Source organism: Alosa pseudoharengus, unplaced genomic scaffold (assembly GCF_046254945.1).
Source record: "Alosa pseudoharengus isolate Yale_2024_CS ecotype anadromous, Long Island Sound unplaced genomic scaffold, YU_APseudo_1.1 YU_APseudo_1.1_scf_10, whole genome shotgun sequence".
In the NCBI taxonomy this organism is placed as follows: Eukaryota; Metazoa; Chordata; class Actinopteri; order Clupeiformes; family Clupeidae; genus Alosa; species Alosa pseudoharengus.
The window spans coordinates 1,591,891-1,605,039 of NW_027468565.1; the positions used below are offsets into that span (position 1 = coordinate 1,591,891).

Here is a 13,149-nt window from a genome sequence, read left to right on the forward strand (position 1 = left end):
CAAAAGTTATCAAAATAATCAAATTATAATTGTAATATGTAATGATTCATTGTTGTTCCCTCTGACTGTGGTTTTCAGATAAGTGGTGTTCTCCCGGATCCAACTCTGACTGTCTCTCAGCAGCTGAATCATTCCCTGAGGAAAATTAAAGAGCTCATTCACACTGTTGCAGAGAAGCAAGCGACTTGCAATTTGCTGGAACAGGTGTATATTTTTGGTGACCCTAGAGCTCCCCCTAGAATCACGAAATATTTATATTTTACCTTGTCGTCGTAAATACTTCTCACGGCTCTAACCAGGGGCGTAGATTTGCGTGGGGACCGAAGGACGTGTCCACACCAATGTCAAATTACGACTGAAATGTCCCCACCAATATTCAGGTTGCTACACAAAGAGTTAAAACATTTCTCACTTCAGTGCTGCAGATCATCTCATACAGATCTTGTAATGTGCAGTAGCCTATAAGGGTAAATCGTGCTGATTTGAAGTTACCTATAATAATTACCAGTGAGCCGCAGTCTCCTGCGCAGCATGGCGCAGCGCTTCAGCTACACTTCACTACAAGGCATATGAAGTGCATCCAAATTCACCCATTCTTCTCTGTTGAACTCCTCGAGAAGTAGGCTACTCATCACACATGTTACATGAAAGAGCCTTTTCTCAGCTTTTAAACGGTGCTAGCTAGTCACTATTTGCTGTGATAAACAGTTCGCGAGAAAAATAACTTAAAGAGATTTAATAATTATTCTCTGCGCCCATCTCCACATCCATTCGTCTCGGTGGAATATTGTAGGCCTACACACTCTTCACGCAACACATGACAAACCATACATCAGAATAAACAGCAGACCTTACCGAACACAAAGGTGTAATGCATTCCCGTGTAGCCTATAGTTGTCCAGAGTAATCCAGAGTAATCCGATTTTGAAATAAATTGTAGCAAAATTCAACATGGTCTTTCGGCTTTAAGCATTTCTTAAAACTGAGCTGTGCTTACATCGCCTAGATATCTGTAAATATTAGAATCAGAGAATATACAGGCAGCTCACGGTTAAGAGTTTGTCAATGTAGCCTTAATGATTTATTTTCACAAAATGCTAAGCATGCCTGTATTTAAGTTTTAAACATGCATTTAAATTTAACTGAGCTGTGCCTAAATGGGTCAATGCGTTTATTTCATAACAGACCAAATAGAAAATAAATGCTAAATGTTAAATATAGCCTACATATCTGTACATATTAAAATCAGATTATGTTGGCTACACAGTATAGTTAGATCAAGTTGGTAGCACATTGGTAGCACATTTTCATTATATATATATATATAGTGGCTGGTGAAAGAGTTGTTTTTTTTTCTTTGGGGGGGGGTGGTTAGTAGGTAGTGTCCCCATAACCAGCTATGCTCTATAGCTATGCTAGGTGAACGATTCCCCTATTACAAATTTGTTTCCCATTAAATTGGCTTCGAAGCTATTATATTACTCCGACCGTTTTCAACAACATAGCGGCCTGTTGTTTGAGGTCACAGATACATAGCTTGAGTTATTCTGCTAGTAGCTAGCTCAGGCAGGTAGCTACATAGCTACATAGTTATGCTATCGGGGCAGATTTTAGACTATGTTTGTGCTTCTTAAAAGGAACCCCGACTAGTTGGCCTTATAAGAATAACGTTGGCGTCAGCTATAAAAAGGTGGTATAAAAACACTCCAAATGTTATAGTGTTTATTTTTTTTAAATTTAGAAAACCTGTTCCTCGTAGGCCGCCATGGTTATGTACGTCTCAAATGCTTTCTGGGTAGTGATGTGACTTGGTTGAACCGGCTAGGTCTTGACAGTAAGCCTAGGCAACAGCGAGATGAGCACGTCTGCCGTTCAGCCTTTTCAGTTTGAACCCGAGCTCACCATAAATGCAAAAAATAAAATCATAAAATAATAAATAATAATAAATCATAAAATTAAAAAAGTGTTATTTATTTAGTTTATTATTTAGTTACTATCAAGATCAAAAAATATATTTAGTATTGTTTTTAGTATGAATAGACTTACCTAGCGTTCTCTCGAAAGATCATTTTGACTTAATTGACTTCATTTTATAAGACACCCTGCTTCTCTCATCCACAAATGCGCACCAGCGCACATCAATGTAAAGCATTACAAATTACACAATTACAATGGGAAACATAATTAGAAAGCATTTTTTATTCAGTCATTCTAACATTATTGGGGTAAGTGTTCCTTATTCCAGGCTATGTTTTCGATGGTAACCAATTTGTCAGTCAATAGTGAAAGTAATTAACTGTGTATAACTGTTTTGTCATTGACTGACACCATGGTAAAGTTAGTTTCACTTTGCCAATGAGTTCAAATAATAGACAAGTGCAGATGTGTGTAGGCTATACTCCTACGAGGAATGAGGAGAAATAAGGCAAGATAAGGGTAATTGGGAAGAAAAACAGAGCAGCCTTAGCTATTTTAAGATCTTAAAGTGAACTTGAAATAATATATATATATATATATATATATATATATATATATATACATATATATATAAATATATGATTGACCAATATGTTTGTTCTGACTGAAAATGACACTGCCACATGCCAAAAGGTTGTAAGTCAATGTGGTAGAAACATGGAATCAAAAAAATAATCATTTGTATCTTTTTTTAAACATTTTTATGAAAAATGGCATTTCCAAAATTATTCATACCCTTTTTAAATAATCAATAGAAACATCTTTATTTGCCATCAAAGCTCTCAAAATGGTTCTTATAATACCTACCAAGCCTCTCAATGTCTCCACAATGATAATAGACCGCACCTTTTTAGCAGCATCTGGGTTTTGAGGCAGGAATGATTATTTGCCATCACTTTGGCCTTGTGCTCACTTTTTTGACTGATTGAGGTCTGGACTCTGGCTGGGCCACTCTAAAATGTTGATATTGTTCTCTGTTAACTATTTATTTTGGCATGTGACGATATATATATATATATATATATATATATATATATATATATATATAGCCTATACAGGCATGTTAAACATTTTGATGCTCCAAAATTTTCAGTAACTGGACCTCGCTGAAGTTTAATTGAATACCCCTGATTTAGTGTAATAACTGTTCCATATGGTCTCGCGTGCAAGCAGATTCCTTCAAATGCACCACTGACTATCAAAATACTGATGCACTGTTTGAAGTTGCGCTGCTTGCTGTTAAATGGAATGACCGATGTCATTATCATTGGTTTAAATCAGTGTTTCTCAAAGTGTGGTCCGCAAGCTATTCCAAGTGGTCCGCGAGCAGACATGATAAAAAATAATATAGACAAGTTGTTTGCAATATTGAACCAACTTGTATGTAAATCCAAACAGTTCTCAACACTGTAAGATATGGCAGTTTAAATCATATGAATCCTCTGACACGATAAGCAAAGTGCAAAGACAATAAGCAAGGTGGTTCAGTGAGTAGGCCTATTGTGTAGGCTAATATACTGTTGAAGTAGGTCTAATCTTTTTTTTTAGCTAGGTGGTCCGTGCGTTTCTTTTTTATTGGTTAAGTGGTCCTTCGTCTGAAAAAGTTTGAGAAACACTGGTTTAAATGATGTTACGCCCAAAACACACCCATGGCTGATTAAGAAACTTAGGAACACCTTGTTGCGCCATCCTCCCGACATTTGATAACGAAAACACTCCCAATGTGGACTCGACATCCCACTAAATTTAAATAAGCTTTTCGCCAGTGACCATGCGTTTTAAACTTCGATAATAGGGCCCTTTGACTGATTTTAAGGAGTCTTATCAAGACAAGTTTACTCAACACACTGGCAAGACAAATTTGCTTGTTTATAGGACAAATTTGCTTAATGCATTGGCAGCCAAATTTTCTTGTTTTCAGGATTAGATGTCTTAAAATAAGTCAAACTCTTCTGAAATTAAGTGAAATTATTTTAAGAGAAAAAGCTAGGTAAGTCTCTTTATACTGAAAAGAATACCAACTAGATTGTTTGATCTTGATATAAGATCAATAACATTTGGTTAGATTTTATTAGATAAGCAGTTTTTGGAATGCGTCAGTGCTAACTATGCCTTTCCCTAAACAGAAACTGAAAGAGAAGGAAGAAGCATTATGGAAAGCAGAGCAAAATGTTCTCACTCGAGACAAGGTCATTAATGAGTTGCGCCTTTGCTTGCCAAATATTGCTGAGAAGGAGAAGATCTTAGCAACCCTCAGCAGACAGGACAATCTTGAGAGCCAACCTGCTTTCAGAGTGGCTCAACAAACTATAAATAGCCTTCAGGGACGCCTGAACCAGAAAGAAGAAGTCTTGAAGAAGTACCAACATCTTCTGGCTAGAACAAGACAAGTACAGTACAGTCGCTGGTGTTCTATGACATTAGATTTCATCTATATTCTTAAGTCTCAATACATCACAAATACTTTAAAATATAGTTACAGTCTTCTCATTAACAGGAACAAGAAGACATTACAAAAAAACACAAAGAAGATATGCAAACTCTTCAACAGAAGCTTGAACTACTTACAGAAGCTTCATTAGGTCACCTGAAACAGACAGCTCTGGTAAGAACACTACAATTTAATGAATATATATATATATATATAATAGCCCAGTAGTACAAGGACAGTGGTATACAGTGAAAGATTGTACGATTATCATTGATATTTTTCAGGACTTAATGAAGAAACCCTTTATTACCATACCAACCACAAAACACCTAGCTCGTTTAGCTGAATTGGAGCAAACTGTTGCTGAGCAAGAAAACTCCCTCACCACCCTGATGGATAAGATTAAAGAGAAGACCGCAGAGTTGGACAAACAGAGACATATCATGGACATCCAGGCCAGAAAACATGTCATGGATAAAGACAAGTACATAATATTTTTAGTCACTAATCACACTCTTGGCTTTTTTAGATTCAACGTTATTGTCCTTGTGCAGAGTACAAGTACAGAGACAACAAAATGCAGTTTGTGTCTAACCAGATGTGCAAAAAAGCAGAAAAATGCAATGTGATATACAAAGTAGGTGGTGCATAGACAGGACAACAGATATAGTGCAGTGTAGACAGTAGTATACAGTTGGGTGGTTTAGAGTAGTATACATTAAATAAATATAAGTGTGTGCAGTGTATTAGCAGTAACCTTATAAGAGCAGAATAAATATGGCTATGTATGAACAACATGTACAGATATGTGCAATGTAGTGGCAGTACCATTATAGTAGTAGTAAGAACAATATAGATATATGCAGTGTATTAACAGGATATATTACAGAAAAACTGAATAAAAATGGATATTTAGTATGAACCATAAACAGATATTTACAGTATACATACAGCTATGTGCAGTGTGGTAACAGTACCATGGTAGTGCAGAAACTTAAAGGGAAACTTGGCAGGATTTCCCCCTCTGCTGGAGAAATTGTGCATTATGCTATTTCAAACTGTGGAAAAAGGTAACGATAAAGCACATGGATTTGTTTACAAGCTAGCAAAACGGTTAGCATAAGTTCGGCAGACAATGTGGATGTTACAAGGTAAGAAACACGATTTAAAACAAGTTTTGTTGTTTCTCACTTCTCTTTCCGGGACGGTAGTGTCAATGTTACAAGGTTGGTTTTCCGCCTGGGGATGCTAGGGGCAGCGGTAAAAGTCACCATTTTCCAGTGAGGCTGGTAAACAGGTCTTGAGGTGGGCCAGGACCAGCCTCTCAAAGCACTTTATGATGATGGGGGTGAGTGCGACTGGACGGAAGTCATTAAGGCTTGTTGCAGTGGAGTGTTTTGGCACCGGCACGATGGAGGTGGTTTTAAAGTACGCGGGGACAGCTGCCTGGGGCTAGTGACAGATTAAATATGTCAGTCCAAACCTCAGTCACCTGCACTGCACAGGCCCTGAGTACGGGTCCGGGGATACCTTCAGGACCAGCAGTGGTGGAGAGTGTGAGGGGCTGGTGATCTGCAGATACCACAGCCTTGATGGCCACCTCCTTGTTGTCCCTATAAAAGCGGCTATTGAAGTGGTTCAGCTCATCAGGCAGGGAGGTGTCGGTGACAGGGGGTTGGAGTTAGTAGTTTTGTAATCTGTGATGGCCTGGATGCCTTGCCACATGCGTCCGGAGTCAGAGTTATGAAATTATCCTCAATCTTTTAGCTTGTGGATGTGCTTGGCCTTTTTTAGGCCCCTTTTCAGATTAGCCCTGGATGAGCTATAGGCTTGAGCATCACCTAAATGTAATGTCTCGTGCCTTCAGCAGGAGTCTGACCTCACTGTTCATCCTTGATACAGTTCAAAACGGAGGAGGCATATGAATCAATGTCCGTGTGGAGGTCATGGGTGGCCTGAGTTGCAAACAGCTCTTCAGTCAGTGTTTTCAAAACGCCAGTTCAGTGTTTTGAACACAATAAGGGTAATATACAATACACAATAAGTGTATAATAGCCTTATACACCAATATCTTCCTAAGATTTTCTTAAATAAAGTGCGTTCAAATTTGCAAGTGTTTGTTTTTGGCGAACGTTTGCAAACACTCGCAAACTATGAAGATAAACTATGGGGCACCTAACCCCTTCACTGTGTGCTAAGTGTGTTTCACTAATTTACGGATTGGGATAAAAAGGATCAAAAGAGTATATAGTTAGACTAACTGTAAAAGGTGCAAAAGTCGCGAGCACATTTAACTGCAGATTTTGCATGCGCACACTAAAGTCACAAATCTGTAACAGTAAATTTTAAGTCTATGGAATCAAAACAACACCATAAACTACATGGGGGCTACGGGTTCACAAATCCTTGTAAGTAAGTATAAGTATATACTCTTTTGATCCCGTGAGGGAAATTTGGTCTCTGCATTTATCCCAATCTGTGAATTAGTGAACACACACAGCACACACACAGTGAGGTGAAGCACACACTAACCCGGTGCAGTGAGCTGCCTGCTACAGCGGCTCTCGGGGAGCAGTGAGGGGTTAGGTGCCTTGCTCCCTACACATAAAACGAAGCACCAACAACGTAGTTAGCGAACCCAGAGTTTATTACAGAAGACTAAAAGAACGCTTACCAACTGTCCCCTCTACCTGCTCCTCTCAAAGGAAAGTCTGTATAAGGCATTATCTTCCGGCAATAAACGTCATGCTCTGTGTGAGATATCAGTCTTCTGTGAGATTAACAGTCTTCTGTAATAAACTCCGGGTTCGTTAACTACGTTGTTGGTGCTTCATTTTATGTGTAGGGACCTTGAGCAAGCTACTGACGAGGTTTGATGCTGTTTTGAATGCCGGCTGATTTGACAATACCAGACCAGGAAGCCATGGAATTTTCTTTGTACAGGTACAGGTCTTGTAAAACAGTCTTTTTAATAAACTCCCAGTACACTTATACTACTGCAGAAGTATGGTGCTATTTTGAGCATGTTAAGTGGTTAAAAAAAATTTCCTTTTGGATATGTTTGGCAGCCTGCCCTAGGACTTCCACTGTTAGCCTTAGGCTGGAGGTTGATTTTGCTTACAGCAAAAAACTTGCTAGAGTAGCTTAACGTTTAGATGTCGCTATCGCGTCTGTTGACAACATAACATACAGAAAATAGTGATTAATGCATTTGTCAAGTAGAAGGATGTTTTGGCCGTTATCCCTACAGGATTCACGGTAGGCTATTTCGTAGCACTGATTGATTAGGTCTATCCAATTATGTTCAGAATCTTTTTTTCCCTTGTATCGTTTGAAATATGTCCCATAATCATGTCTCAATGCTCCAGTTCCAGACTCAATTCTGATTAAAATCGAGTTGGCTACGTCAGGCTTGTGTACATGGGTTTTAAGAGCAAATTTCTTTGTAAGAACGATTGAAGAATGATACTCAATGACTTTTTCTGATGGAAAACTACCAGTCAGAGAAACACAGTTCCAATTGGAACTATCCAATTAAACTACCAGGGACTGAAAACAGAATGATTTTCATTTCGGTTCGTTCTAAAAAAACTTTATTTTTTCGTTCCCGTTCCAGTGTTCCAAGGCCACTCCTCTAAATGGTAACCAATTAGAACGTTATAGAAGAATGGTTGATAATGTTCCTTTAAAAATGACATTGCCTTGTGATTTAGGCTGCATAATTGGAAAAGGCAGTAAGATGGTGTTGGATATGAAAATCCTTTTTTGATCAACTCATAATAGGCCTAGCATATTATACAGGGGAGATACTGATTCATAAAATCTGACTAAATTCATCCTTTGAGGGGTCTGGGGAACACTTGTGTGGGCAGGTGACTTTCCAAGCCTATGACTTTTGAATAATATTATTTCAACAGAAAGTTAATCTGAACGATACGTACCGTTATTAACCAGTTATCTAAAATTGAAAATAGTGTTTTCACTCCGGAACAAGTGAAGTTTGTTTTGTTCCCGTTTTTGGTTACGTTCATCCAAAAATTTAGTTTGATTCCGGTTTTCGTTCTTTGAACTGTTTCTAATCCCTGTTACAGTACAATTCACTTGGTTTGATACGGTTTTGTTGGTCACGGCATATCAAATTTATGCATGTGTCTTTTTAGCATACTAGTACAATATTCTAATGAAATTCGCATTACAGGCTGGAAGAGAGCTACAAAGCTCAGAAAAAAGTTGTACAACAGGAAGCTGAGGAACTCGGAACACAGGTTGCTCAGATGGAGAAACAACTGCATTGCCTTCAGACAGAGTTGGATTCTCAGAAAGAGGCTAATCTTCGCTCACCAAGCCAAACCATGAAGAATCTTGTGGAGAGCCTAAAAGCTCAGCTTTGCCTTAAGGAAAAGCAACAGAGGGTTGTCAATGTTACAGTAATTGATTAATGAAACAAATCAGATACTTAAAACTTAAAAACTCAGACTTTCCATATATCAGAATGGAAATTATCTGTACATAACATTTGTTTTATTTCTACCAGTTGAGTATATTTTGCAATAAAAACTATGTTTCTGACAGGCATTGAGCAAGGCACTACTAGAACTGCGTGCTGAGATGACCTCCCATGCAGAGCATCAAACAATTATCAGTGTCACACAGAGAGAAGAGGAGTTAAATATTCAGCAGATTGTTGACAAACACACCAAGGAGTTGCAGGTTAATTTACATGCCTTAAGTTGGATGTAGAGGTCCATTTGTCCATTTGTTTCTCTCTGAGCTGAGCTGAATTTTTCTTTATGAAACAGGGTCGTATACAGGAGTTAAATGAGGAACTCTTAAATGCAAAAGAAAGTGTAAGTGTGGCCCAGAGCAAGGAGAGTTCCATGAGGGAGTCCCATGAGGGCCTGGTTGTAGAACTTCAGAAGAGTCGCAGAGCTCAGAGTAAACTGCAGGCTGAGAAGACTGGCTTGGAAGACAAAGTTGCTAATCTGAAACTGAGAGTAAAAGGGCTCACCAGCAATTTGCAGGTCAGTATCTCAGATTCCATGCTGCCAAGTAAATTTGCCGATGTGCTTTAATAATTCCTGAATTCTTAAAAATGTGTACTTGGTTGTCTGTGTCATTTCCCTGTTGAGAAAATCTAGAGTCAAAACAACCTGGGTCCTATTTGTGGTTGATATGGGTTTAAACTTTTGTTTGAGAGCAAAATTATGTTAATCTGAGGAGTTTTGAGTTAGACCATTGTTTGCATTAGCGAACATTAATTTGCATTAATGTGAACCAATTCTTATCAGTGCATCTTGATCGGTAATCAAATAATTGCAAAGCAAGTCACTCGGTACCGAACACTGTACCTTTACCGGTACCGACCGAATTAGGAAGAACAGTATAGTGCATTTTCATGTACTGTAACTAGAAAATGTAATTCCAGGGAATTACCAGTGCATGAAAATGACGCTAGGACAGACATAGCTTAATAAAAGTTGATAGTTTAAAAGTAGACAATTTAAAAGTTGAATGTAGAGAGTTTAAAAGTTGTTAACAGACAGATAGTTTAATAGACAGAGTTTAATGGATGTTGATACACATAGTTTAATGAATGTTGAAAGTTTAAAAGTTAAATGTAGATAGTTTAAAAGTTGTTGATAGACTGATAATTTAATGCGTGTTGATAGACAAATAGTTTAACCCTCTAACCGCCCATGTCGCAATATTGCGACAAGCGTCATTACTGAATAAAACAGACGATAGACGCGAGTACAGTGTAAAATCTCATTTGTACTCTTGACCACTAGTTGGCAGACACCCAGAGCTTCGATTCAAGCTCAACCTTTTTTTTCAAAGTTTTCGGGAAGCATGTGAAAAACACGCGAGAAACACACGAAGAAGACGTGCATTTCCTCCATAACGCGGAAGCGATGCGGGCCATAGTTTTGCACAAATTGAAGCAGAAATACACCAAATGTTGAAAAAAAAATTCACGTGTGATGAAGTCTCGGGTCTTTTATTCATCTATTCTGATTCTAAAGGATAAAATCTGCATTTTGGAGGATATGATTGATCGTCTATTGGCAGTGATAGTCACGGAGCGTCTGTGAATGGAGGTGCGTCATTTGCGTCTTTCCGACAGTGTTCACTAAGCATACAATGCATATTTCGACCCTCTGCCCAACATAGCTGTAGGTGCCAGTGGTAATACTGATGATAGTGTCCGTAATGGACGTGGTATTACACGCGATTACACACGAGAAACACATAAGAAGACGTGCATTTCCTCCATAACACGGAAGCAATGCAGGCCATAGTTTTGCACAAATTGAAGCAGAAATACACCAAATGTTGAAGAAAAAGTTAACATGTGATGAAGTCTTGGGTCTGTTATTTACCTAGTCTGATTCTGAAGGAGAATATCTGCCTTTTGGAGAATATGAGCGATCGTCTAGTCACGCTGCGTCTGTGAATGGAGGTGCGTCATTTGCGTCTTTCCGACAGTGTTCACTAAGCATACCACGCTTATGTCGACCCTCTGCCCAACGTAACTGAAGGTGCCAGTGGTAAAGGTGATGATAGTGTCCGTAATGGACGTAGTAAAGACAGCAGGGGTAGTAAAAATAGGGCTCTGAAGAACTACGATAGGAACTGATTTGACCAGGCTACTTTATTGTATAGTAGAATAAGGTTTGTGGTAATAGTAATAGTTTACTATTGTTGGTTTACATGTGACTGTATTCCTGTTCATTTGTTATGTCGGTGAAATGACAAAAAAAGAAAGTAAAACTGCTCAAATATGTTCAACATGTAGTATTTACTGAAATGTGCATAATTCACGATGGTTACCATCCAGTGACGTCATAATATGCAAATTAGATGAGTAAATTCACCCCCTTCATAAACTTCTGTTCATACTAAATGATTTTTACATTTACAGTAGGACTTTATCTCTGACCACTTGCAAGCCATGGCCTTTTGAAATTTTGATGTACAAATCCAATTTATTCTTTTTAAACCCTGGCGGCTAAAGGGTTAAAGGCTCTATATAGGTAGATAGTTGACAATAACTGACAGTTGGAATGGCTCTAATGTTTGCTCGCAGTTATGCTAACTATTTTAACAAAGCTAATAATGCTAACCAATACGCTTTTAGCTTTTTTTTTAAATTACGAAACTAGACACTCTAACACACCTTATATGTGATTTTGGGAACTCTGATTAATGGAAATGAAATATATGACGATCGAAAACTCATGAAAACGCACAATCTGGACATTTTATCTGGACATTTTATCTGGACATAACTCGGTTGCCGCTTTGGGTCGAATCAGTGACGCATGCACGTCAGGTCAAAACCAGGCCATTTTCGTGGGTCTATCACTAGGTGGCAGTCTCGCCAGGTCTCGCTGATCACTTCCCGGAAAGTTTACACAAGTAAGTAACAGGCAACACTTCATATTTCATGAAAGACGTTATATCTCCATTTCTAGAAAAAAACAGCGATTTTGATGAAAACTAGCCACTGTTTAGCTTGGGATTTCTCAGGAACAGAGGCGTGTAGAAATACACGGTTTGCACCCACCGAGAGCTTAAAGTCTCACCTTTTAAATGAGCCATTGTATGTGTTCATAGCTATAACACAGAATATGCTGTGGCTGTACAAAAATCATCAACAATGGTCTAGATTGCTGGCACTCTAGGACAAAGCTCCCGAAAACAGCTTGGCATTCAATGAGTTAATAACACTTGGTTACATTTTTTGCTCTACTAAAATCTCCTACTAAAAACAATACAAAATAGTTTTTTTGATCTTAATAAAAGAATAACACTTAGTTAGATGTTATTTTTTTGCAGTGTTTATCCTATTGTTTCTATCATTTTAACTCTAATGTGGGAACTTTTTGAAATAGTCAGAGCCCTCGGGAATAGATCAGAGCCACAAGAATTATCTTTCAATTACTATCATTTGGAACAGTTAAGAATCATGTTTTTTATTTTTATGTTAGTGTGCTATATGATATACTCTACTCCATTTGTGAAAGACTACAACCTAAGTTCCATAAAAATATACTACTTTTACATCATTATACAATTTATGTTCAACTCAGAGCAGAGATGGCACTTAATTTGTGCCAGCATCCAGACCAACGGATACCGGATACCAACGGATTATAATATATTGATCCCAATGTCCCAATGATCCCAGTGCAGTGACGGGGACACTGTACTGCAGTGGCACATTATGGCTGTCCTGTATCACCCAAATGGGTGCTACACATTGGTGGTGGTTAGTGAGGTTCCCCCTTCAATGTAAAGCACTTTGAGTGTCATGAAAAGCGCTATATAAATGGTCTTGTTAATATATGGCATCTGCACAGACACTGTAGTTAGAGACTATAGATATAATAATAATTATTATTATTATTATTATTATTGTTGTTGTTATTATTAATATTATATAAATTAATATAATTTAATAGTATACTCATGTCCATAAAATAAGGAATGCGTCCATTGAACAATATGTCAATTGAAAATGGTTTGTGTCATTGCCGCACTTGAATGTGCCTTATTTTTCTGTTACCCAAACACTGTGTCTTCCATTGTCCCTTAGGATATCCTACATAATATACTCTTAAGATCAATATAACAGATGGAATTCCATTATATCATTGATTTATTACTTTTGTGGGAAGTTAATGTAATACATTTTTTTAACCTTCTCACCAACATGATAACTTCCTGCAACATATTAA

At 37.9% G+C, this 13,149-nt stretch overlaps 1 protein-coding gene across 1 annotated transcript in view; it reads left to right on the forward strand.

The window, feature by feature from the left end:
• Window positions 1–13,149, forward strand: part of cep290 (centrosomal protein 290) — a 204,225-nt gene that overhangs the window by 164,461 nt on the left and 26,615 nt on the right. The window contains exons 32-38 of the mRNA XM_076302635.1: window positions 79–204; window positions 4,104–4,367; window positions 4,475–4,582; window positions 4,693–4,892; window positions 8,607–8,820; window positions 8,981–9,118; window positions 9,208–9,429. Coding sequence (XP_076158750.1) covers window positions 79–204; window positions 4,104–4,367; window positions 4,475–4,582; window positions 4,693–4,892; window positions 8,607–8,820; window positions 8,981–9,118; window positions 9,208–9,429 — 1,272 coding nt within the window. The remainder of the gene's footprint in view (window positions 1–78; window positions 205–4,103; window positions 4,368–4,474; window positions 4,583–4,692; window positions 4,893–8,606; window positions 8,821–8,980; window positions 9,119–9,207; window positions 9,430–13,149) is intronic.